Raw genomic sequence first — 23,904 nt, 5'->3', positions numbered from 1 at the left:
TATTTTTGTATAATTTTACTTAACCTTGATTTAATATTAAGACAAGCAGATTGAAGCAAACTGTGACATAGCAACTATTAAAAGCTAATGCCTAAGAGTCAGAGAGGGATGAAGTGAGTGAAAAACCCTCAGCAGCACTTAAAATATTGCCCTTACATTGCCAAGCCTGATCAAGAAGCAGATTTGCTTGGGTTGGCTAGGTTTTACTTACTGTTTTTCTATTTGTTCTTTAAATTTCTTTTAAGCTATGCTTTTACCAGCAGCAATTTCAAAGAATTTAGTTTTTTTGTAACTCTCAGGACCCATGACAGAGATGATATTGACCAAATTGAACCCTAAAGATCTGCATGCACATGATTGATTACATTCATTTACTCAATTTCCTCCATAGATTTGCTGAAGTCTGCTTACCCTGTGGAATTGGAAAGTTAGTCCCATAGCTTTGAGTTGTGCTTGGTATCGACTCCACAGCAAAATTCTGATCAATCAAGAGGGTGGTAGAGAATATTCCAGGTTGTGCAGCATTCTTTGTTGTCCTCTCAGAAGAGCCCAAGTCGAAATGGCTCTGGGTAGTCTGGATTTCCTGTGTTGTGCTCTCCACGTCTAAATTAGGATTCCTCCTAACGGTGGAAGAAAAGAGTCCTGGACCTTGTTTAGCATTTACTGTACTGGTCTCGGAGAAGTCCAAGTCTAAATGGCGTTGTGTGTAGTATATGCCTGGTGTTTTCTCGTCCTTTTCCAAGTTATGATCAATCCTTGATATGGTAGGCAATACTCTTGGCTGTTGTTGGGAACTCTGGATAATGTTATCAGAAAATTCCAATTCTAAAAGGCCTTTTGTTGGATACATTTCTGATGTTGTGTCCTGAACTACTAAGTTATGATCAGTCCTGAGAGCAGCAGGGAATACTTCTGACATTTGTCCAGCAGTCACCATACTGGTGCCTGAGAAATCCATTTCTAAAGAGTTTTGAGTGGGGTGAATTTCTGTCGTGACTTGTGCCACAGCCGGATCCATCCTTGGCATGGAAGAAAAGACCACTGGCTGCTGCTCAGTATTGACCAGACTCCTCTCAGAAATGCCTATGTTTGAGTGACCCTTTGTGGGGTAAATTTCAGATGTTCCCTCTAATGAGTGTAGGGCGACACTAACAGCTAAATGTTCTTTTTTTGCAACAACATTCGTTCTTGAAACGGTAGGAAGTGTAATATGCCTCTGAGGGTGTGTGCTGGTCTGAGCAGTCTCCACTAGTCCGGGGTTGGGTGTTGTGGTTTGGACTGTGTTCCATGTCAGGGCTGTAGGAACTGTAGTTTCTGGTGGGACTGTTGAAGGAATGCTTTTTGTAAAGTAAACTTCCTGATCTACTTTTACGTCATCTGAAAGTGGATTTTCAGGGTCATCTTTACTAGGATTTCCAATTGTGGTAGATCTCCATGATGTTAGATTATGTGTTTTGTTCTGTACTGAAGGGTTAGTTCTGTGTGGACTCTTGGTGAACAGTGTGTTTATGATAAAACTGTTTGTGGGAGAAACAATAGCTTCACTTATTCTCTGAGCTGTGCCTCTGTGTGGCAAATCTGATGTCCTAGTGGGAAGTGGTTCAGTTCTTATCTCTGTCACACTCATAAAGAGGCTTTGAGTCAATGTTGTGATTTCTTGGGATTGCTCAAAATTGCTCTCTTCTCCCGATGCAGCTTGGTCTTGAAAAAGACTTGTTAGTTCCCTCATCCCTTTGGCAGTTGTTGTTGAGACAGCATCTTCATTTATGCCATTTGAGCTTCCAAAAAGGCCAAATGAGGGTAGGGATGGGAGCTTGGGTAGGGATGGGAGCTTGGGTATGGATGGGAGCTTGGGTATGGATGGAAACCACGAGTAAATGCTAGATTTCTCCTCTCCAGTGGACTTTTCATCAGCCAAAGCTCGATTGTGAAGTAACAAGTAATACCAAAAAAAGAGAGCCAAGGTCTGAGGAAATCGAAGCATCCTGTCGACTGTGGAGCACTGATTGTCACATGTTGTTCTCTATTCTTCTGACCCCTGAGGCAGATAGGGCTGGCTTCTACCAATGGCCTAGAAGACAAGAACACACAGGACACTTGGTGACACACTTTTCTTCTGCTGCATTTGGGTTGGCTCGAGCTGAAAGAGGCAACTGTTCATCTATCTTTTCAATGAACATACTTACAAAGGAGCTTTACTTAGTAACCTACTTAAGAAACAAAAACAAGTCTAGAAATAATACAATTTAATACAACCACAAGATGAAGAGGGTAGTTAGATACTTTTTCACAAAAAGACTCCCTGATGTTGCAAGTTTGTTTTTATTTTGGCCTATAAGCATATATCATTTTCATAAGATTATTCAAAGTTCTTTGCAAATAAAATAACAAAAGTAAAGGCATATTCTAAGCATGGCTAATTTTAAAGTAAGCAATGATTAATATAAACCAATTAAACAATCCTTCAAGCTTAAAGAATTGTTGGAGGAAATAATGTTGTGAATTGAAAGGAACAAATTACAAATCAAGACCCGTCAGTTCTTCAGCGACCATGGTATTGTAAAGTCAATCACTGCCTGAGATCTAATGACTGACATGAAATTACTGAATTTTCTGGTGTTGATCAGGACTCTGGCAGTGGCGTTGTGGATTGCTTATACCCACATTGATTTTCTTAGATTTGTTTTCTCTGATATCTTAGATATAGCCATTTTACAATAATGTTACTTGTTGAAATTCAAATAATGCAGTGGTTTTATGTCTTGGTTTACCAGGAAACACTCTATTCAACAATGTTAGGACAGTTGTGAGCAGACTTTAATAGGCTTTAGATGGTTTTTATTCAAAATTCAAGGTCTGGCTTTTTAATGATGCTTGGTTTTCTTTCTTTTTTTTTTTTTTATTTTCTATGGGATTAGCTAAGGGTTGGAAAATAAACCAAAATTTTAAAATTAAATACCAGGATTTCAGTATAAGTAGTGTATAATACAAGTAGTCTTTTCATTGTAAAAATGGTGAAAGTTTAGAACCATCCACTCCTTCATATTAAGGTAACTGTAAGTTACAGTGGCTGATTACTGATAGCTATATAAAGTTGTGTTTTAAAAAAAAGATGTTACAATATTCCATAATCTCAGCCACAGGCAATATATATATTTACTGAAGAAGAAAAAAAGTACAGAGAATGTAGCCTGGAGGAACCTCACATGTGGTCTTCTTGGGCCATGACTTATATTAAACAAGTAACATTAGGTAGTAAGAGTTCAAGTAATTTAGCACAGTCCCAGAAAAATCACAGCCAGTTTTCTGTAATCTGTCCAACCATATGTTGCGATTAGCAATTTCATTCAGTTTTATACAAGGATTGAACTTTATATATTCATATGTTTCCAAGAAGCAGTCATCTAGATTTTTTTCTGTGAGTTTGGCTGGGAGGAGGGCAGTGAATAATTGGAGTCCGGCTTTCAGTTTAGGAATCGCGGGACCTCCTATTCTTTTGTAAAGTGTTAGATGGTTCAAAGTCACCAGTCTGTTGCCTCAGTGAAAAGATTGGAGCACCAAAGGAATTTCCCCTTCGAAAACAACAACCTGTGCGCTTCAGCAGTACTTAACTTCCTCTGATGAACATCCCCAGCCTTTGGCCTTGTTGTCTTTAAATCTCAGATTTATTTGTACTTTCAAGCAGACAAAAATATGTGGGAGTAAAAAAAAACATCAATAATCACAGAAACTTGCTAGTATACTGAAGCTCTCCCTTTTTTTTTTCTTAAATTCTCCCACTCCATTTTCTAAATCCTTTAGGCTCAGCAACATTGACACTTTTTGGTTTACAGCAATTTTTTTTCCTCATTCATTTCTTGTTTTCCAACTGTCTTAATTGTATATTTATTATTTCAGCTACAACTTATAAAAGTCTAAGTTGTCAGAAGTGTCCATGTTTAACCAGTCATTCCCTCTTCTGTATATAGACCCTGATATGAAGCACACACACTCTTAAAAGTCTAAGGTTTCGCTAACAAAGGGTTAAACATAGAGCCTCCTACACACACTATTTTTGTCACATTGATTGAGCAGCATTAAAACCAGTTTCCATAGGGGCAATGCTTATTTTTGGTAGCACTCCGTTCAAGCTTGCAGTGAAGAACCTGCATAGAATATATCTGTAGTCATATCTCTGCATGTCTGAACTCTGACTTTTTTTCTCAATGTTAACACACCATGTACTCCTTTGCCCACATGTAGTGTTATGTAGAAGTTGCAAACACCCACACATGCTCTTCCTTCTGGTGTCTTGGAGAGATTTTGCAAACAGTTTCCTTTGGAAATATGCATGACAACAAAAAGGAATAGAGTATTAAAATAAATTCTATTTTATCCGTAGGTTCTCTGTTTTGTTTTGACCCTAATAATATTCATTATTAAAACAGCAGAGGCTATGTATAATTTAGCTAGACTAACGTACTCACATTTCACTGCAGTATCACTTTCCTTCATCATCTAAAGGCAAAGAAAGAATGGACAGTGGAAAAATATAATTGCTTCACAACTGAGATTAAGTTTTATTTAATTACAGTGTGTTGGGTAAGTGGTGTTTCCAGTTTAGCTTTGAGATTACTTTATATTTCAACATCCTTGTGACGTTTAAGACAACAAAAAGCAAAACCAGTTTATTTTCTGAAGCAATAAAATGTTGCTGTTTTTTTTAAACTGTACTGTGCTATTTCAACAGATTAAACAGGTGCTAATCATTTGTTTTAGAAATACAAGATGCAAAAGACCAATTTCATCACCATCCCATCCGCTCAGGTGTGATTATTAGTGTTTTTTTTCTTATTGCCTTGTAAAGTTGTTTTTTTTTCACATTCATAACTCATAGTAACTCTGGATGAGTATTTGATACTAAAGCTTAAAGTTGTCTCAGAAAAAGGAGCAGAAGCACTTATTCAATTAACATACATATATTTTACTTTGTTAGTTTACCTAAGCTGATATCCTTAGCACCAACCCTTTTACCATAGTGAGATGTCCTGCATACATGTACCTGATCTTTTGCTGTTGATGTATCATTCTTCTGAATTACTCTACATAGCGCATTTCCTCATAGCTTTAATTTTAGGAGCATTTTGCCAATTGTTTACTTTGGGCCTTGTGGATTCCTTAGTTTTGACAATCCAGGTTTATGTTTTGTCATATCCACATTGAATTTATTTGTAATTGTTGCATTTATGGTAAATAAAAGTACACAGTTATTAAATATATGCCAGATTCCAAAGATGTCCACATATATTGTAGAGGAGTGTATAGTGGCTTTATTTTTACCTAAACACAAAGCCTTTAAAAAGTTTTGTGGAGTCAAATAATTTAGTAAAGAAAGTAATTATTCATGCACACACTTGTTTGAAGGTGAAAGGTGTTTTAACACTTTAGTTTGATGTAATAAATGTTGTACATCAACAGCCTATCAGTCACAGTTCCTTTGTGGCTGATAGGCTGTTTACCTGGGTGAATTGTCCTATATTGAAGTTTTTTTATAAAACTATAAGAGAGTGCAAGAATATGAAATAAAAGCTCTGCTTAAAAAGACAAAAAATAATTTTTTCTAATCTCTTTCTTGTTGAAGGATTGGTTACGTGAAATCCCTCAACAAGAAAACCATCATTCTGATCGTTTCCAAAGCCTTCATAGACAAGATGGGACCAATTTGTCCTCAAACTCCTCCTTGGTCTGCTCTAGGTTCTCCTTCCAATAACAACAAAGACAGGCCAATAACACCTCCAATGGAAGATACCCTTGGAGCTTCTTGGTGGTTAACTGCTTTCTCTGGCTCATTTACAAGTTTCATTCAGATTATTGAGCTTCTCACCTTCTCTTAGACTAAGCTCTGCCTTCCTATGGAGATAAGCTACTTTCAGTCACTTATATCCAGGATCTCCTTCTTTTAGTCATGATCTGTATCTCATTACCAGGTGTCAGTCTAAAATTAGATGGACTGGTGAAACCAAAGCTTTACTCATGGCTTCGCTGTTTCTTTCCCACAGCTGACTGAAGCATCTTTCTACATATATTCCTTTCCGACCCACCATCCCCCATGAACAAGACACCATGACACCTGAAATGCTTTACACTCAGCTGTTTACTCCTATTTAACCAGAGACTGACTCCCAATCTGTAAGGTGCAATCTACCTTTTTCTGGTTGAAAACAAGATTCACACTTTGAGTAACTGACTCTTTCCTGTAGCAGACTCTGCTTCGATCCATTCCATTGCATGGGGAAAGTAGTGGCTTAAATATACTGAAAACAACATCTGCAATAATCGAGGCTGAGACAATGACATTGTCAATGACAATGACAAGAAGCAGCACTGGCAGGGTCCTGCTTACACTGGTATCAATCATTTTCTTTTAGATATGATATACATTTATGTTTATACAAGGACTGAATATACCAGAGAAGCATGGATGCTGTGCTAAAGTATAGCAGTGTGCCTATAAACTGCTCCTAAACTTTACAAGAAATCAAATGAATGGTCATGCAATAATTCATTACACTTTAATTAAGCCACAATGATAATTGGTTTTGGGTAAACGAAGAATTGCAGTGTAACCTAATGATAATAAACTGCGGTATTAGCTGTCAAAAAATGATCACATAGATGCTTCATCGATAATTTCAGGAGTTGTGAAAAAGCAAGTCAATTTAGCTTCCATATTAGCTACTTTCTAACCGCTTTTTCTTTTTTTTTCAGTAATCACTCACCAGATCTGACTCATGGCTTGTTAAGTCACAGGCTGACAGGCAGCAGAGTTAACTAAGAAAAAATATAATAAGTGTCAGGAAATTAACAGCTGTTTTCTGTTATTTTGTAATCATTTTTGAGATATCGCCTTAGATGGAAAGCTGGATCTCATACTGTACAGCATCCAGTGAAGCAGAGGTGCACAGAACAAACAATTAGGGGCAGCAGGGGAGAAACAAAAGCCCAAATCCACCATGTTATCATTCTACTGTGGCCTTATCAGTGCAGGAGAGAAACTCTGCAGCTGTCTCCGTCATGCTTATATTTCCAAAATGTCTCTGTGTGTTTACAAGAAGCCCTCACTTGATTCACTTTCTGGGCACAAGCAGCCATCTTGATCTCAATCTCCCTTCAACAAACTGTAGCCTACCTCTCCATGGAAATTTCCTTTTGTTCTGATGCGACATTAGGTTTGACCTCTGCAAGCTTTTCTTGGATTACACTATTGTTGTTGTGGTTGCACATATTTAAAAGGGTAAAAAAATATATTAAAGAACTTCGTTAAAAATGTTTTAGAACATGAGGAGAAATGGAGAAACGTTGTTTAAATTAGAGCTGTTTTTCTTTGCTGATTTGCTAAAAGGTTACAGTCAACATTGAGGGGAGCCACAAATTGAGATAAACCGACAGTTGCCAATGTCATTACTTTTTAATAACCTGCAATAAGCATAGTCTGGTCTCAGTTTCAGTTCAGTTTGTCATAATGGAGTTTTTCACCTTCCTGCAAATGGCTACATGCTGTGGGTGATAGTTGTCCTTTTTTCCCTGCTTGTGTGGGTGTGCATATTTACAAGCAGGACTTTTCCCTCTAGTATTATTTCCACTGCTATATGTAAGTGCTCTTGCATGTGACCACATGTGTTTTTTCTCTCATGGTCTTCTATATTCTTAAGGAAAGCTCTTTAACTTCGCCTTTCATATGTTGGCCTTTTCCAGACACCACCTTTGCAATTGTTTGATGTCGATGCCTCTTTAACCAACAGGGAGGTATTTTAGGTTCAGTGGTATAACGGAAGAGTTTTATTTGAGTGTTAAATAATTGTTTGTGACATAAATGGTTTAAAAAGCCTTTAAGTAAAATATACAACCTGAACATTTTCAAAATGTCTTTACCCAACTTATTATGAAAAATACATATATGACCTTGCACTACTTGATTGTAAACTTGTTGGTTAAGGTTACTGTAAACAATGCCCTATTCATTACTCAGACATTACCATGGCATTGATTAGATGTGACACCACATATAAGCTGTGTAGTTTAGAATTAACCATTTTGCTTCCCACTGAGTAAAGCATTCGCTTAGAAGAACATTTAGATGAACTTAGCCACCATTTACAAAAGGTTAGTTTTTATCCTGCAAAGTGGTACAATTCGCTTCTCTTTCCAGCCAAGTGACCAGCAAAGTTCTTGTATGAGAAATTTCCAGCTCGTACGAATAGACATTCACACACCAGCTTTCTACATCACACAAAAAAAGTTTAATAATTTTCTACTTTTGTTGCCATGGCATGGCAGCATAGAAAATCATGGCAGGGGTTTTATTGACAAGCCAGTTAGACAAGACTTTGCTGCAAACTTCTGGCCACAACCCCTTTATATGGAGGAAAATATAATTTCAGCTGTGTCAAACTTTCCTATATCATATGATTTCAATCATTCCAATAAAATCTGAATCCTCATTCTTGATTCATTTTAAGCAGTCCTGCTTAAAAATATAAAAATCTCCTTTTTCATAATGATTTGTAATCCCATTTTATTCCAAAGTATTGCCATTATATCCCTTCCTACCAGCGTATTGTACCCAAGTATGTAGACCCTTGTGCAATACTCCATTGTTCTTTTATTATTAGTCTTAGTTCAGTATGTTCTACAGCTTAAAGTGTATCTGTAATTAATTAATTTATGTTTTTTGGGCCTAGATCAAACAAAACATTATGTTGAGCAACCTGGTAGATATTGTTTATTAAGGTTTCATTCCTGCTAATGTCAACATATGGGAACAATGCTGAGGTAGAATCTCCAGAAAAACTATCTTGATGGGGCTGTATGTTTATTTCATGTATAGGGCAACTTTGAGTGACAAAGGATGGCCCAATTAAGACATGTTCCTTAATATCAACTGATTTTGTTAACACCCATTTATGACCCGGATAAGCTCTACAGTGAAACTACACTATTCTAGCAAATACCTCCTGTAGTTAGCCTGGTTAAAAAGCTTCTTATATAGGATCTTGGCTGTAGGCAAATTGGAACCTACCTAATCTATAGCACGAGCAAAATCCTTAAGGGGCCCTGCACTTGTTGGCTGGCAGAATACCTACATTTTCTTTCAGTAGACATTCAGTAGATTGCTTTTAGCCTTTAATTGTAAAACTGGATACAAAATACACCACGCACTTAATACAAACTCTGTTGGTTAAAACATGTCAAATGATAATTGTCACTTTTTATATTTTAAACACAACCACTTACAGTAAAAGTTCATAATGTCTTACCTACAATAGATAGCTCACTTTGAAATGGTATTCAGTATAAATACAGATAATCTGGTCATGAGGCTGAAGCTAGGGTCTTAAACCAAAAGTGAAATCCATGTTAAAACAACTTGATTAAAACAAATGCCTTCATGGTTTCTTGAAACAGACCACACATTGACCTACAACAAATGCACTGGTCAGCTATTCAAACAGAATCTGACTCTTATTACCACAGGAAGAGGTGGAAAGAGAAGCTTTAGCACCTGCTAAACTGGATTCAGGCTAAATGAAGATTGGCAGGCTAATACCCCTTTTTAATTAGCCTTTTCAGACCATGCCAAGAACAGTCCCAGGACAGTAACTGAGATAGGGAAAATGGAACCCAACTGAACTGGACCGTGCCAGACAAAACCCAAAATTTTGTAGTAGTTCAACCTTAGGGCTCGGCACGGTTCAGTTGTATCTCGGATGACAAAGAGCACATGAGCAGACCTCGTCATCTCCTTCTTACAGTCAGCTGACTGATTTTGCAGGTTTTCCGGTGTGTCCGTCCGTGCAATTCACAGATCTCTTCACCTGTTCAAAACACAGACTTCTTCTCAGCTTATTAACAATAAATGGCAGCAAAATGTTTGGTGCAAACTTGGGGTGATGCCGAGACTGAGAGGGATGCATTCTTTGTCTGACATTCCGCAAATGACAAAATATCATAAACATAATTTCCTGAATGTTATGGTGCCGCCATGTTTGTTCGTGTGATTTCCGCCTTGAGAGCGGTAGTATCATGGACTGCTGATAGGAGGCCAGAAACAGTGCTAGCGTGATGTGCAAATGGTCATAAGAATCAAGCTCGGCCAGGTTAACTGATCCTAACATTCAGAGGGGTAGTGTAAATGGGGCATAACTATCTACAGCAGGTAACATTTTAAAAGATTTTTGCCTTATCAGGACTAAGGAATTCTTGCGGCATTCTTATAATGTTGAACTAACTTAATAAAAGAAAATTTTGCATAATGGAAAGCATGATATTATGTTTTTTGAGTGCAGATATTGCACTGGCTCTGTTAATAGAATATGTCTTACCTAGTTATGCTGGTAACTTTAGCAAAAAAAAAAAATAACGTCCATTTGACAATAATATTGATAATGATAATAGTAATACTATTGAAAGTACTAATATTAAGAATAAGTATTATTAGCAGTTTTATTATTGTTATTTTAATAACTTTGATGGATTGCAATAATACAGTTGCAATTCCCATGTTTACAACATCTAAAAGTAAGTAAACCGGAACATTTAAGAATAAAACCAAATAGGATAGAATTCAACTTTGTCATTACACTACTAGAAGTATAAGGCAACAAAATGTAGTTTGCATCTGTCCAGAGGTGCTATACAGGATATAAATATTTATTTATGTGCACAGATACTATGTATGTATGAACTATAAATTGTTTTGTAATCTAGTTAACATTTTCAGTGCAACTGTGCAAAGAATCTAATATGTAGCCTTCAGCTGACTAATCCAGTCTTGATCAAGCTCTAGTTATAATCATTTTCAACAATCTTCCACATCAGAGGGCGGATAATCAACTCATGAGCTGCAGCAGACCCACAGATTCAATTATGCAACCAGCTGCAGTCAATAGTCCATGGACATTATTGATGCTAATGCAAGCGGCTGTTTGGTAAATAGTTGAAAAATAAGACACTGTTGTTTCTAAAAGGGCTGCTTTAAAGTTGGACTGCAGCAGGTGAGTTAACTCCACTAGCTTTACAACCAGACCACATCCTGACTCCCTCTATTTACAAACATGTTTAATTCCTTGCTTTTATAATCTTTGGCATGTGATTTTGTAGGTTCAGCACCAAAAGCACCAACAGAGTGCCATTCAGAACTAGGTGTTTTTTTATTTTATGCTGATTTTAATATATATTCTATTGCAGCACTTTAAAATGGAATATAAAATATAGCTTAACATTTTGTTTGGTTAGCTGCTTATTTTAATCAAAGCTCTGCTCAATGCAATGAACATGCTTACTTTGGAGGATGGTCTCTAGCACAGGCAATCTACTGGCTGCCTTTGCCATGGCGACAGCTCAAACCAGAGATGTTGCGCTAATCCCACAGATTTTAGATCTATTTGCCTTCCTCTTGTCCATTTAAAGAAGTGTAGGATATGCTTTCAAATTTAAATAGCCAATTTTTCATGTAAGTAATCTTAGAGAGATTGTTTCCTGCTCCCCTGACATAAAAAAGGATGCTCATGCTTGTAAACATTCCCTGTATCCTTAACTAAAAACGGCATGAGCAGTTATGGATATATAAGTATTGATATACATGCAAATGACAGATGTTACCATGATTTTATAGAAATGTCACTTTGTAAAATACACTCATAGACCTTGATCGATAGCTAACAGAAACACCTTACTCCTTCTAATTTAGATGTCAACACACTGATGAATGTCTTACATATTTGAGGAAATATGGTGAGTTTGAATATGTCAGACTATTTACCTGCAGTATCATTGCTGCTATGTTTTCTTCCTAAGTGTCATCATCTACAGGCTTTAGTATGATTCAACTTCATGCATTTTATTTCTTTCCAAGCAAGCCTACAAAATCCATGACTGGAAACAGTCATTTCAAAAGAAAATGTCAGCTGCTTACCTGCAGATGTACGTAGGAAGATGGAGAATCCACAGCCAGGAATGTAATAGAAAGAGAGAGTGTGTGTGCTGCAGGCGAGACAGTCTTGTGAGCCTCTGTGGGTTTGACTGTGTGGAATACTGTTCCCGTCTCCCTCCCTCCCACTTGCTCTCTCCTCTCTCTCTCTCATGCTCCCCCTGTTGGTCTATCTCTCTCACTCACTGCACGGCTCCCATCATAATGCCTGCGGTCACACCTCACTGAGCAAATTGTTCATTATCAAAGATCACCCACCACCATGGACACCATAGCACGCAGTTAGGACAACATTGGCTTTTGCAGGCAAGCTTTTCTGAAACTGGAATGCAAAGCCTACAAATTCATGCACCACTCACTGTCAGCCTCACAACTGCTGACCTTTGCAGGCTGCTGTTTATTTTTTTCTAAATGTATATCCAACAGCACATACTACTGATTTAGCACAATGTATGTGAGGAGCTGACTCATCAGAAATAAAAAAAAAGAATAGAAAAAAAAGTTTATCTACATTGTTTTAAAGGCTTAAGCATTTGTGAATAGAAGAATAATAGGCCTCTTGCTTTCCATCTCAGAAATACACACACAATAAAAACCTTAAAGAATTTTTAATAGGTATTTCTTATATTGACACATACACTGATTAAGTCTGTAAAGCAGATTTTGAAATAAAATTGTATCCTTTTACCAACATACAACACCCCCCAGTTTCAAATAAATGTGTAATGTCAAATATAACTCCAAGAACCTGTAGTTAAAAGCTACTTTCTTTATATTGTTTTCTGTACAGTTAATAGAAAACCATACTGACTTTTTTAGAAACATTTTTCACTTAACCACAGTGCTAAACCTTCAGCATTGTGGTAATTACTAATAAAGGTCTGTCTGCATACACCACAATGTCATAATTAGAACACGCAGATTATAAATCATTAGATTGAATAACAGTGGTCCAAGGAGTGGTTCTTGTGGAACACATTAGACATCTCCATAAATTATGCCTTTTTTTCTTTTTATACATTTGGTTAAGAATATTAGTATTTAGCTTTTTTCTTTTTATGCCAGAATATTATTCATTTGTTAATTTATTTAAATGTAAAATTTGATTATTTGATAAATAAAATATATTTATCAAGAAAGTACATAGCATGCAAGAAGCAGCTAAATTTAAACTGTTTGAGGCATTGTCTCTAATGACAATGTTACTCTGTAAACTCTTTAGCAAAATAGTCTTAACATCTGTGGGTGAATGGTACCCAGGAATTTCAAATATAGAAACAATCAGTGAAGTAAGGAAGCATAATTTCCTGAACAGTGCCAGAGCGCTCCCAGCACTGCTGAAGCCTCCTTACAGACTTACTTGGCCCCACCAGCTCAGGGGAGATTGTACTGATAGCATGGTTCACCTTGACTCTCCTTTCTGTTCTTATCCGCTTTGTTTTAGCACGATTGTATTGAAAAATGATTTGCACCTTATGAACATATTTCATCAGATATATTAAACTGCTTTATCAAATAATTAAATCACATCATTCTGATGTCTGAGAGTAAGACAGCCCATATGTTGTTATAAGGGATTCTTTTCTTTTGTTGTTTTTATTTTAAGCAAAGCAGGTAACAAGCAAGCAAGACAGGATGCTATACATTTTTTAAACACCATTTGCTGAGATTTCAAGCTTCGCTTCACAGGGTTGGTGACACAGGTGGGGCTGAGTTTAAGACGGATATAAATAAGCTATAAACTGCACCAAAGGAAAGCTTTGATATAACAGTGGTGCATCTATTTCAGTCTGCATTTTTATTTTTTCAATATTATGAATAGTTGAAATGTTTAGCTTGCTATTTTTTTCTTTGGTTACAAACATTTATATGAAAGAATATTTAAATTCAGTCATAGTACTGCATCCTCATGTACTTGTTATTTGATTTAGTTAAAACTTTTGACAACTTTTTATATATTAGTTTGTAAAATACTTTATTCACTAGTTGATGAAAAGGACTGCACTGAAAGCGGCTGTTAACACTGGCAGAGATGATAATCCAGTCCTTAGGTCCTTCCGTATTAAATTGGGAGGTTCTCACAATATGATCTCTCATTGCATTTGTGTGATTTTTTTTAAATAAGTACTTCACCCTTTTTTACTCCAAACTGCCCTTAGATATGACTTTCTGTCTTCTTTGTTGTTTGCCATTTGTGTCTTTATTGGTATGAAATTAAGTGACAACTCAAGGTGCACCCGCCCTCTCACCCAGTTAAATGTTATCCCTATCACCGCCTTCTCATATGGCTAATAGCTTTGTTCTTCGATATTTTTCTTGTTGGCGTCTTTAGGACAGCAAGTATTCAGTGTGTTGTATTTGTGTGACTGTCCTCTCTCCTTGAACAGGCCGCTGGCCTCAGCTGACGGAAAGTCCAGGACAATGGGTGACTGTGAGGTCAAAGAGAGTTTCTCTAAAAAAAAAAAAAAATGGAGACAACAATGGGCACCAACAATAGCTTTTTGGCTCTGCCTTGTATAGAGACCCTGTCTTGAGTACAATTTGTTCCTTTTATAAATAAATTATAAAGATCAAATAATGTTTTAAGTTTATGCTTACTGCACTAAAAATTATATTTTTGTGTATATATTGCTATAGAACTTTATTCTGCTCCCAAAGCTAGATATCAATTAACTGTTTTTTCCTCAATGAAAGGGACTTTTAAAAACTGTGTAAAAACTTGAAATAATTTTTTCAATAAGGTTTATTATGTCACTTCGCAATGGGAAGTCAGTTTTATTTGTAATCAAGTGATATTCAAATACAACAAGCCTCTGCCTTTGAAGTGTTACACATTATCAACAAAAACTTAATGTCTTTGAATTGTGTTTGAAAGTAAACTGTAATTTATAAAAATAAGAATTTATTTAAAACACAAAGGTTTAAGATAAAAGGTTGAGGAAATATAGAAATCAACATAAATTATGAAAATACGTTATAAACAGGCTTTTATCTAGCCATGCGTATAGGTGTATGACCTTTGCTAAAAAAAATTACAGGTTGTAAGCCCTGTTTTTGGTATGTACACCCTTGGAACGCACAAATTTTCCCCAGGAAATATTTGCTTAAATGATCAATATTTCACAAACTTCTGATGCTGGAGTTGGAAATGTCACCCAATCAGAGAAGCTGGTAGGGAGACAGACAGTGCTGCTGATGCAGATTACGATCACTCCATTGAAACTGTCAATGCATAAATTAACTTAAAGTGTCGAAACCTGCAGACAAAATATATTCGCTTTTATAATTCTGTTGCTTGCAGTTTGTACCACATACCTGCAAAAACGCTAACATTTAATTCCAGCCGCTACGAACAGTAGCGGAAAACCCCCAAAAGGCGATCGGGCCTGAGGAAGCTGCTGCTGGGTTCCCAGAGCACCGCCGTATGTCGGAGTCTGCTCGCCTCTGAAAGCGAAATAAAGCCTACATATCCCTAACAAAAGTACTCTGTTAGGGATATAAGGAACAATCAGGTCTCTGATATAACAGGAAGCCAATGAAGAGAAGCTAGGATAGGAGAAATATGATCTCTACTTTTAATTTTGATCAGAACTCTGGCTGCAGCATTTTGGATCAGCTGAAGTCGTTTAACTACAGTTTGTGGACTTCCTGATAGTAAGTCTTCCTGGTTCTGCTGGAGGTTTCTTCCTGTTAAAAGGGAGTTTTTCCTCTCCACTGTCGCTACAAGCATGCTTAGTGTGAGGGATTGTATTTGAGTCAATGAGTCAATGCAATCAACTGGTTTTCCTTAGATAGAAAACTTTGAATCAATTTGACTGTATGATCTGGTTGAACTGTAAAGTGCCTTGAGATGACTTGTGTTGTGAATTGCCGCTATATAAATAAACTGAATTGAATTGAATTAAAGAATTACAATAGTCCAGTCTTGAAGTAACAAATGCATTGACTAGTTTCTCAGCATCACCATTGGACAGGATATTTAAGATTTTTGCAATATACCAGACCTAGAAAAGGAAATTCTAGTAACTGGTTTAATATGTGTTTGAAATGACATGTCTTGATAAAAAAAGAAACTGGTTACATTTTCTCTACCAAATCTGCTGTTCACATTCCTTTGACTAACCTCAAAAACATGCTTGTAACTGAAGTCTTTCAGTGATGCAGAGCTTTGCAACTTGTTATGATTTCACTGTTCTCATGAAACGTCTGGAGTTCACATGATACTAGGGGAAAGTAATAAAGGAAAAGTAGGAGAAAAAGCAGGAAGCTGCAGTGGAATTTCCACACCCCGTCTGCATTATAGAAAGGAGAGGGCAGTTTTCCCCCTCTCTTCCCCCTCTTGCTTCTATGCATTCACATCCCTCCCAACCTTCTTTTTCTGCTTGGATAATATAGGCCATGTTGAAACAATACGAAAAGGAAAGGCCATGGGGTGCTATGGCAGCAAATGGAGAAGTGGTCCTCACTGTTTCTTTTCTTTAGATGGTGAGTTTTGAGGGGGTTGGGTGTGTGTGTAGAAAATTGGCAGGGATGAGGGTTGAGGGCTATTTAAAAGAATGATGTAAGATGGGATTCAGAGGCATAAAGCAGAGGGAGGGGTTGCTGATGTAAAAGTAGTACAGAAACATGGCCTAGAAAAGGCAAGTGAATGTTTTCATGGGGTTGAGAAATCTTTCCGTCTGGCTGTGTCCAAATGTTGTCTAAATGAGCTTTGAAAAAACTTTTCCAGCTGGCCAAAAAAATATAGTTACCTGACAGTATTTAGTTTGCTCTTTACTCAAGCTTACATTTCAGATATATATGAATAATTCACAAGGATGAGAAGAAATATTAAATGCCGTTTTTAGATAATTATTTTGTGTTGAAATAGTAGCCATACTTAAACCTAAAAAATATTAGAAACATATTTGTTGGCAAAGGCATGCATTTTTTTTTTTTTTCGGATAATGTTTTTATCCTGAAACTCTCCCCAGTCCAATGTTTAGCCAGTATGCCTAATGTTTGATCACTTAACTTAGATATATTTGTGATCAAGTAAATATTTAGTTATCAAAATTTATGTGTAAGAAGAATGCAATTAATTATTTGAAATTTGTTAAACTAACTTGTTACTGAGAGAAATGGGTCAGAGCATCTCAAGAATTTCAAATGTATATGATTAAGTTGTCAAGCACAGGTTATGTCCAAAGGAGGGTTGTAAGGATAGAGGTTGGTTGCAATGGCTTGAAGCAATGACTCACTGCAATTAAATCGCTAAAGATGTTAAAGGTCCGATGTTATGCTTTTTCTTAAAGCCTTTCAAAGTCACTCATAGGTAAATATATATGTTTAAATAATGCCTTTAGAACTACATGAGTATTAACTTTTTGTGGAATGTAGTTGTTTTCTTACAATCCCACAGAAAAAACGCTTTCCTTCAAAGCAAAGCAACTTAGCCATTAGCTAAACAGAGAGGTTGCTGCCCTCTGCAGATTAGCTGCTGAAAGAGCTAGTTTGTCTTAATTTTAAGCCATAATTATCATGCTCTGCCTCATATCACTTCTCTGTTGAAAAAGTATTTATTTGCAATTGCATTTTAACAAGCTTAGATTCAGATAATTGCTTACATTTGTATATTATAATAATAAGCAGAAATACTACTACTACTAATACAGTTCCATATAATGATTTTGTGTTAAACAGTAACAAACCTTAAACCGAGTAACAAGTTTAAACTTTTGGTTGCAAAACCCATAATCAAGCTTTTCAGATAAATACCAATGAGTATATTAGATAGCTGTTAATACTATTTAGCCTCTTTGCAAAATTGTTTAAATTCTGCCTTACTGAAGAGCTTAAAGCATGAACTTGTAGGTTTCCTTACTTTATCTCAATAATACAGTATCTACATCTGCAATTTAAGATCGCTACTCCAAAACCTTTTTTTTATTGTTTGTCCCTCAATCACTCAGATTGGACTTACTGAAGAACTATGGAGCGTTTGTCATGAGTCAATCAAAGTAACAATTTTTGCACAAGTTTCTTGAAGATTGCATTATAAAATAGTAGAAAGCTTAAAGAAGTTGATTTTACTTGACATAAGGCCTTAAAGGCTTATAGAAATGTATCATAATACACAGTACATTAAACTGTGAGACTTCATCTTCAGAGTCCAGATTGCTTAGTCATACCTGATGGTTGAGTAGGAAAGATTGAGCTGCCAAAAATAGAAAAATATTTCAGGAGGCTTAAACGGAAAAATCAGGGTCACTTAAAGGCTTACAAACCCTCTAAATGACCAAGATCTTAGTCCAATCCAACATCTTTGGGACTTTTTGGCTCCACCTCATAATTTGCAGGAAAGTAATGAATGTTTTTCTGATATCTTGTTGCCAGATACCCAACACATCTTCAGAGCTCAAGTGGAGTTAACCCCATCCTGGGTGTGGGATGCTTTGACATATTAAAAGGGAGCAACAAAATATTAGGGTTGTTATTTCATTATGTTTGACTGTTTTATAAAATGGCTTACATAAAAGTGAGCTGTTTTATGTAATGCTATACATACTGTTTCTAGGATCAGTAGGCAGGAGGATATTTAACCTTTGACATGTGTATGACATATCCTATAAACACATTTTATTATATTGATGTCACGCATTACTCAACTAAAATAAAGATTCTCACAATGTAATGTTACATAATCTAACTGAATCCACCATTTACCACCCTGTTGACATTAAAGATTGAAACTATGCAAAAGGAAAATATGACTATATTATCATAAATTGTTTTGGAAGTTTTCATTTTTGTTTTGTTGCTTGTTCAAACTTTAATTTTTTAAGTGTAACATTTGATCTTTAAATAACCTAGAATGTAAACATCTCATATTTTATCTGCCTAATGTTCTGTTTATAAAGACAAATAGGTTACATGGCTCCATCATGTGGCACTAAAGAGTATTGCAGGTAGATGTTTAGTAGGTCAGGATAAACTGTCCACAATATGACCTTATAATGTTTCTTTATTTAGCCCACTAAAGCGGTCAGCGTGACTTTGTTGTATGTACTTTGTGTGAGGATTTACACTATAATTTGAAAGCCTGAAATACGCTTATTTTGCTGTTCGGTATTTGGTAGAAGTTTATTTGATCTAATATATATTTATTTTGCGTTACAGCCTGCTGTATGAAATATTGCAATGCGCACTTCTGTTTGATCCAGCTCTGGCGACGGGAGCGAGCACCGCGTAAAGCGCGCGCGCGCACGTATTTTTTTTATGGGGGTTTATTTATCGGGGCGCGCGTTGAGTTGGCACGGGCACGCGGTTGTCATTTAAATCCTCGGCTATCCGTTGCCACAGTGCTTGCACCGCAGCAGTTTTGAGCAAGGCATGCGAGCTAATTTTCCTGACCACCAAGCAGACAAGGACGCGTTTTCAATCTCTCAGCATGGGAAACCTGGCGCTCTCCACCAGGTAACAAACCTGCTTTGATATATTCAGGAAAAAGGAGACAGGTTGCTAATAAATTATCCTAAAACCCGCTGGAATTTTATAGAAATGCCTTCCAGTATCCTCTATCCTTAGATTTAGCCTCTATTATAAAGATATAAATGGAAATAATGCTTCCTTTCCTTTTTAGCGTTTAGTTATCTCTGGTTAAAGTATAGTAGGCCTGTATAAGTAGCCTCATTATAAGTGGAAATCTGCTACCTCCATTTAATATGATTTGGATATGTTTTAAATTAATGAATTTGGAGATATCACACCCTAATCTATAGCTTTAGGCCTTTACAGAAAGAAGTCTTGTAGTCTTTGCAAAGGCTGCAGCAAACCCAGCGGTTTTGGATGCTTAAATGATCAGTTTGATAGGTGAACAGGTTTTTATCTGGCAGTTTTCTATGTTTATTTCAGCAAATGGCACAGAAAATGAACCTGCAAATATTCTCAAATCATATCAAAGTTTAATGAAAAAAGGTTTAGGTTTGTTGAAATATTTGTGCTTTTTTTATCAGTGCATACAGTATTAACACAATGTGGACAATTAGCCTTCTGTTGCAGCACTTTATCTTTTAACACCACTTGGTTTCCTTACTTAACAACTCTTGTTTAATAACTCATTACACATTAGGCAATCAGATCTTACAGTGTTGTTCTCTGTAAGTTATGATTTTTCCTTAAATAGATCCCTTCTACTTAGATAATAAAACCCAACTGGAAATTTGATGTTGAAAATGTGTTTGTTTCTTTTTTGTACAGATTTTGACAAATGCCAATTTTAGTGCTGTATTGTTTTTATTTTAACCAAAGTAGGAATATTACAGGTTTTAGAACTGAAGTTGTGCAAAATTGCGATTAAAGGGATCTGGTTAATTTATCTCAGTTCTCTTCTATTAAAATATGTTGACATTATTAAAAAAAAATCATGGATTACCTTTATGGAAACAGATATCTAGTTTTATCTTAAGCTTTGTTACAAAACCCAATGTTTTCAGATGTCTAAACTTTATTTTTTTATACAACAAGAATAATTGATCTATAAATCTGAAATCTCTTTTTTTATGTAGTTTTTTCAGGCATGATGCAACCCCCTTGGACCCGGTCCACTCAGAGAGCTTTGTAGCCAGAAGAATTTGCAATGGTGTAATGTATTACTACACTCCAATGACTGCAGCTGAGAACCAGACGGTGTACGTTGCCAAAGACTCTCCGACCACAGAAGATCTGCACCCCATCTCATCTTCAGTGTCCTCAGAAACACTTTCCCACACAGCTATTTCCTCCCAGCAGCATTTAGGTGCTGCTTCCCATTCTCGCCCTCTTCTCCTCTTCTTCTCCTGGCTCGGTGCCCAACCTGGGGCCGTAGCCAAGTACAGGGACCTCTACCTCGACCGTGGTATGGATGTCCTCCTTGTCCAGAGCAGTGTTATGCACTTCCTGTGGCCTCAATGGGGGCTCAACTATGGGTTGGAGATTTTGAATATTTTAGAGGAGCCTCCTTTCACAGACAGGCTCATATTGGTTCATGCATCTTCCATTGGTGGTTTCACTTTCACCCAGCTGCTCACCCACATTACTCAGCAACCAAAGCAGCACGCTGGCCTGGCCCACAGAGTGATAGGACACATTTATGACAGTCTAGTAGTTGGCTCCCTGGATCACATGGCGACAGGTGAGTGAGACTGATGCTTCACAATTGTATCAGAGCTCACGTTACTATTGTGTTTTGTGCGTCATAACTTTCTATAATTAATTAACTCCTGACCCAGTGCTCCAGTTTGTTAGAGGTGTAGGATCTCCTATTTATTTCCTGTTTTAGGACACTAGTTATGCAACCTTTTTTTTGTCTAGTCCAGGAAAGGCTCCATTAGGTAAACACATCAGGTGTTTTTAATTTACAGTTCATAGTAGGCAGAAAACCGCTCAACAGTTTGTTTTAATTTTTAAGGCACCTTTATTACAAATTTAGCCTGATCAAATAAACAAAAGAAAATATAAAAGCACTGCAATTTACTGTGTATTTTTAAAGACCAAAAATAAATGAACATTCTGTAGATTATTCATAGCTCTCTTTCATCTCTGCAAATGTTATATTCTACATCCTCTGTATAAATATATGATTCATTACAAAGCATTAAAATTTCTTTAACTGTTTAATACTCAACCACAAAACAACACATCCTTCAATGTAATTTATTTGAATTTTATGCTACAGTGTACATTTATCTGTTTTTCAGGACTTGGCAAGACTTTGTTGCCCCGTTTAGAGGGCTTCATCAAAACTACCGCCATGCTCTACTTCAGGCTGTTCAAGTCCCAGACTGCAGACATATACGAGAACGGTGTCCAGGTTTTCTACAACAGCCCTGTTACTTCCCCAGCACTCTTCTTCTTCTGTGAAAATGATGCAATGTGTAGCCCTGCTGTCCTGGAAAGACTGATGGACTTCTGGAGGCGAAGGGGAGTGTCTGTTGACAGCAGGAAGTGGAAAAAGTCCACACATGCCGCCCATCTGCGATGTCACCCAGAAGACTACCTTTCTACATTGCAGCACTTTTTAAACTCCCTGTCTGTTCCTTCCCTTCAATCTAACATTTGAACTCTCTGGAAATAATTAACTTTTAACTATTTTCATTATATTTACTCACCATAAACCCCTATTTAAAGCAGAACGCAGTTTTATCAAGAACGACTTTTATGTTGTAGTTTGAGTTTGTTTGTTTTTTATTTGAAAAACCAACTTGTGAACATTTTCCTTAACTCTGTTGTAATTAAGATTACATTTGAAGTATTTAGAAGCTTACTTTATCACTTGTTTTGCACAATAACTACTTTATCAGTAGCTGATTAATAATGGTGTTCTGCATAAAATTGCTCTGCTCATAAAAAGCATGAGTTATATTTGTGTATATAGATATGGTTGATTTCCGACAAAAACAATATCTATTGTGTTTATTTAGCCTATTTTTATAACAATATAGGATATTTTTGTCGACAGATTTTGCAATTTTAAACCTGAAAGTATTAATAGTGGTTGATCTGAGTTAGCAGAAGAGGTGGAGGAGGGTTGGCTGGAGGCTGGTGGTGTAACCAGTGAAAGGATACTGCAGGGTTTTGTTCCAGTTTACTGAAGTGAGTATATTGGGGCGGAGCCTTCATCAGCCAGTAATAAAATAGGTCAATGATGCAGTGACCAGATGCTGAGAGTATTGGTGCATTAGGGTGAATGCAGAGATCAGTCTTTTGTTGAATGAAAAACATTTCATGAGCAGAGACATAAAATGAAGCCCTTATTTTGAACAAGGAACAAGACAAAGAACATCTACAAAACCCAGTGTTGTGAAGTAATCTGTACAATATGCTGTTGTTCTTTGGTTTTATTCAAGCTTATGTTGAAGTGTTCAAAACTTGTTTTCCTGTTTTTAAGACCATAAGATCCTTAGGATCTTGGCACATTATGCTGATGGCTCAGTCAGCAATAGATATGTTGTACTTCCTGTTAGTTTGAGCATTGCTGTTGTTTCTAGTGTCAGAAAATGTTGTCAAAAAGTTGAGATTATATAACGGTTCTTTTAGCTCTCTGAAGAAGCAGTGCAAGTCTCAGAGGCTCTCCTGTACAAAGGAGCATGAATGGCTAAAGTTTCGGTATCGTATTAATAATTAAAGGTCAGTTTTAGGGAACACGACAGTGTCATGATCTGGCCTGTTTGCTCTCCCTTAATTAGTAATTCCTCTCACCTGCCCTCTTCCTTCCCTACCTCATTATAATTTATTCCCCTCACCTGTTTCCTCTAGTTTATATTCAGTTCTGCCTGAGCATTCAGTGCCAGATCATTGCTTTGTTTTGTTAGTCTGTCCAGTTTTATTTGGTTCATGTCCTGGATCCTAGCTGCCAGTGGATAGAGGGTTCTTGTGTTTGTCTTGTCTCCTGATCGTCCACTGTTCCTCCCCCACGGAGTCCTCTGGGTTTTTGGCTCATTATGGGGGGAGGTTCAGTTTTTATCTAAGTAAGCCTGGCTCCAGGAGGAGACCAGTTTAAAGTCCTGCTTCAAGTTCCGGTTCCTACGTCCTGTCTCGGCTACCCTCTTCCACTGAGCCTGCTCATCTGCACCTGATACTGTCTGCTCCTGTGCGTGACCACCTGGTCATGCTTCTGGTCCAGTAAGACTCTGAACCCTCCTGGAAGCCTGTGCATGCCTGGAAGTCTGGATCCTGCCACCTGTCTCTGTTCCTGTCTGATCTGGATCCTGCCTGTTTCTGTCTGTTTTGGATCCCTCACCAGGATCAGCTTCCAGCATCACCCCTGGGACTGCAGCACTGGGGACACTCGTGGTCTGGACTGTTAAACCAGAGTGTCTGAGATTGGGCGGTGCCCCGCCCCCCGCCTGCAGTGTCTGCGAGCCACAGCTCCGCTTTTGTTTTGTTTTATTTTAATAAACCTTTTGAACTTTCCTACT

At 37.0% G+C, this 23,904-nt stretch overlaps 2 protein-coding genes across 3 annotated transcripts in view; one reads left to right on the top strand and one right to left on the bottom strand.

The window, feature by feature from the left end:
* The window catches only part of LOC119789361 (proline-rich transmembrane protein 4-like), a 32,681-nt gene extending 20,619 nt beyond the window's left edge, over positions 1 to 12,062 (bottom strand). Inside the window, exons 1-2 of the mRNA XM_038294221.1 lie at positions 11,954 to 12,062; positions 376 to 2,071 (exon numbers count right to left, since the gene is read on the bottom strand). Of these exons, the coding sequence (XP_038150149.1) occupies positions 376 to 1,984 (1,609 nt within the window). The 5' untranslated portion in view covers positions 1,985 to 2,071; positions 11,954 to 12,062. The remainder of the gene's footprint in view (positions 1 to 375; positions 2,072 to 11,953) is intronic.
* A 4,247-nt stretch (positions 12,063 to 16,309) lies between these two features.
* On the top strand, positions 16,310 to 22,207 carry LOC119789357. 2 transcript variants are annotated; one of them, XM_038294219.1, is made up of 3 exons: positions 16,310 to 16,453; positions 20,515 to 21,119; positions 21,685 to 22,207. In XM_038294219.1, the coding sequence occupies exons 1-3, from the start codon at positions 16,416 to 16,418 to the stop codon at positions 22,044 to 22,046; spliced, it is 1,005 nt and encodes a 334-aa protein (XP_038150147.1). In that variant the 5' UTR covers positions 16,310 to 16,415; the 3' UTR covers positions 22,047 to 22,207. The 2 variants fall into 2 exon arrangements, with proteins under 2 accessions (XP_038150147.1, XP_038150148.1); XM_038294220.1 differs by lacking the exon at positions 16,310 to 16,453 and adding an exon at positions 19,189 to 19,423.
* The last annotated feature ends 1,697 nt before the right edge of the window (positions 22,208 to 23,904 follow it).

Source organism: Cyprinodon tularosa, unplaced genomic scaffold (genome assembly GCF_016077235.1).
Source record: "Cyprinodon tularosa strain WSP-4 unplaced genomic scaffold, ASM1607723v1 ctg336, whole genome shotgun sequence".
In the NCBI taxonomy this organism is placed as follows: domain Eukaryota; kingdom Metazoa; phylum Chordata; class Actinopteri; order Cyprinodontiformes; family Cyprinodontidae; genus Cyprinodon; species Cyprinodon tularosa.
Note: the sequence above shows the minus strand (reverse complement) of the source record. Positions and strands in the feature narration are given on the sequence as shown.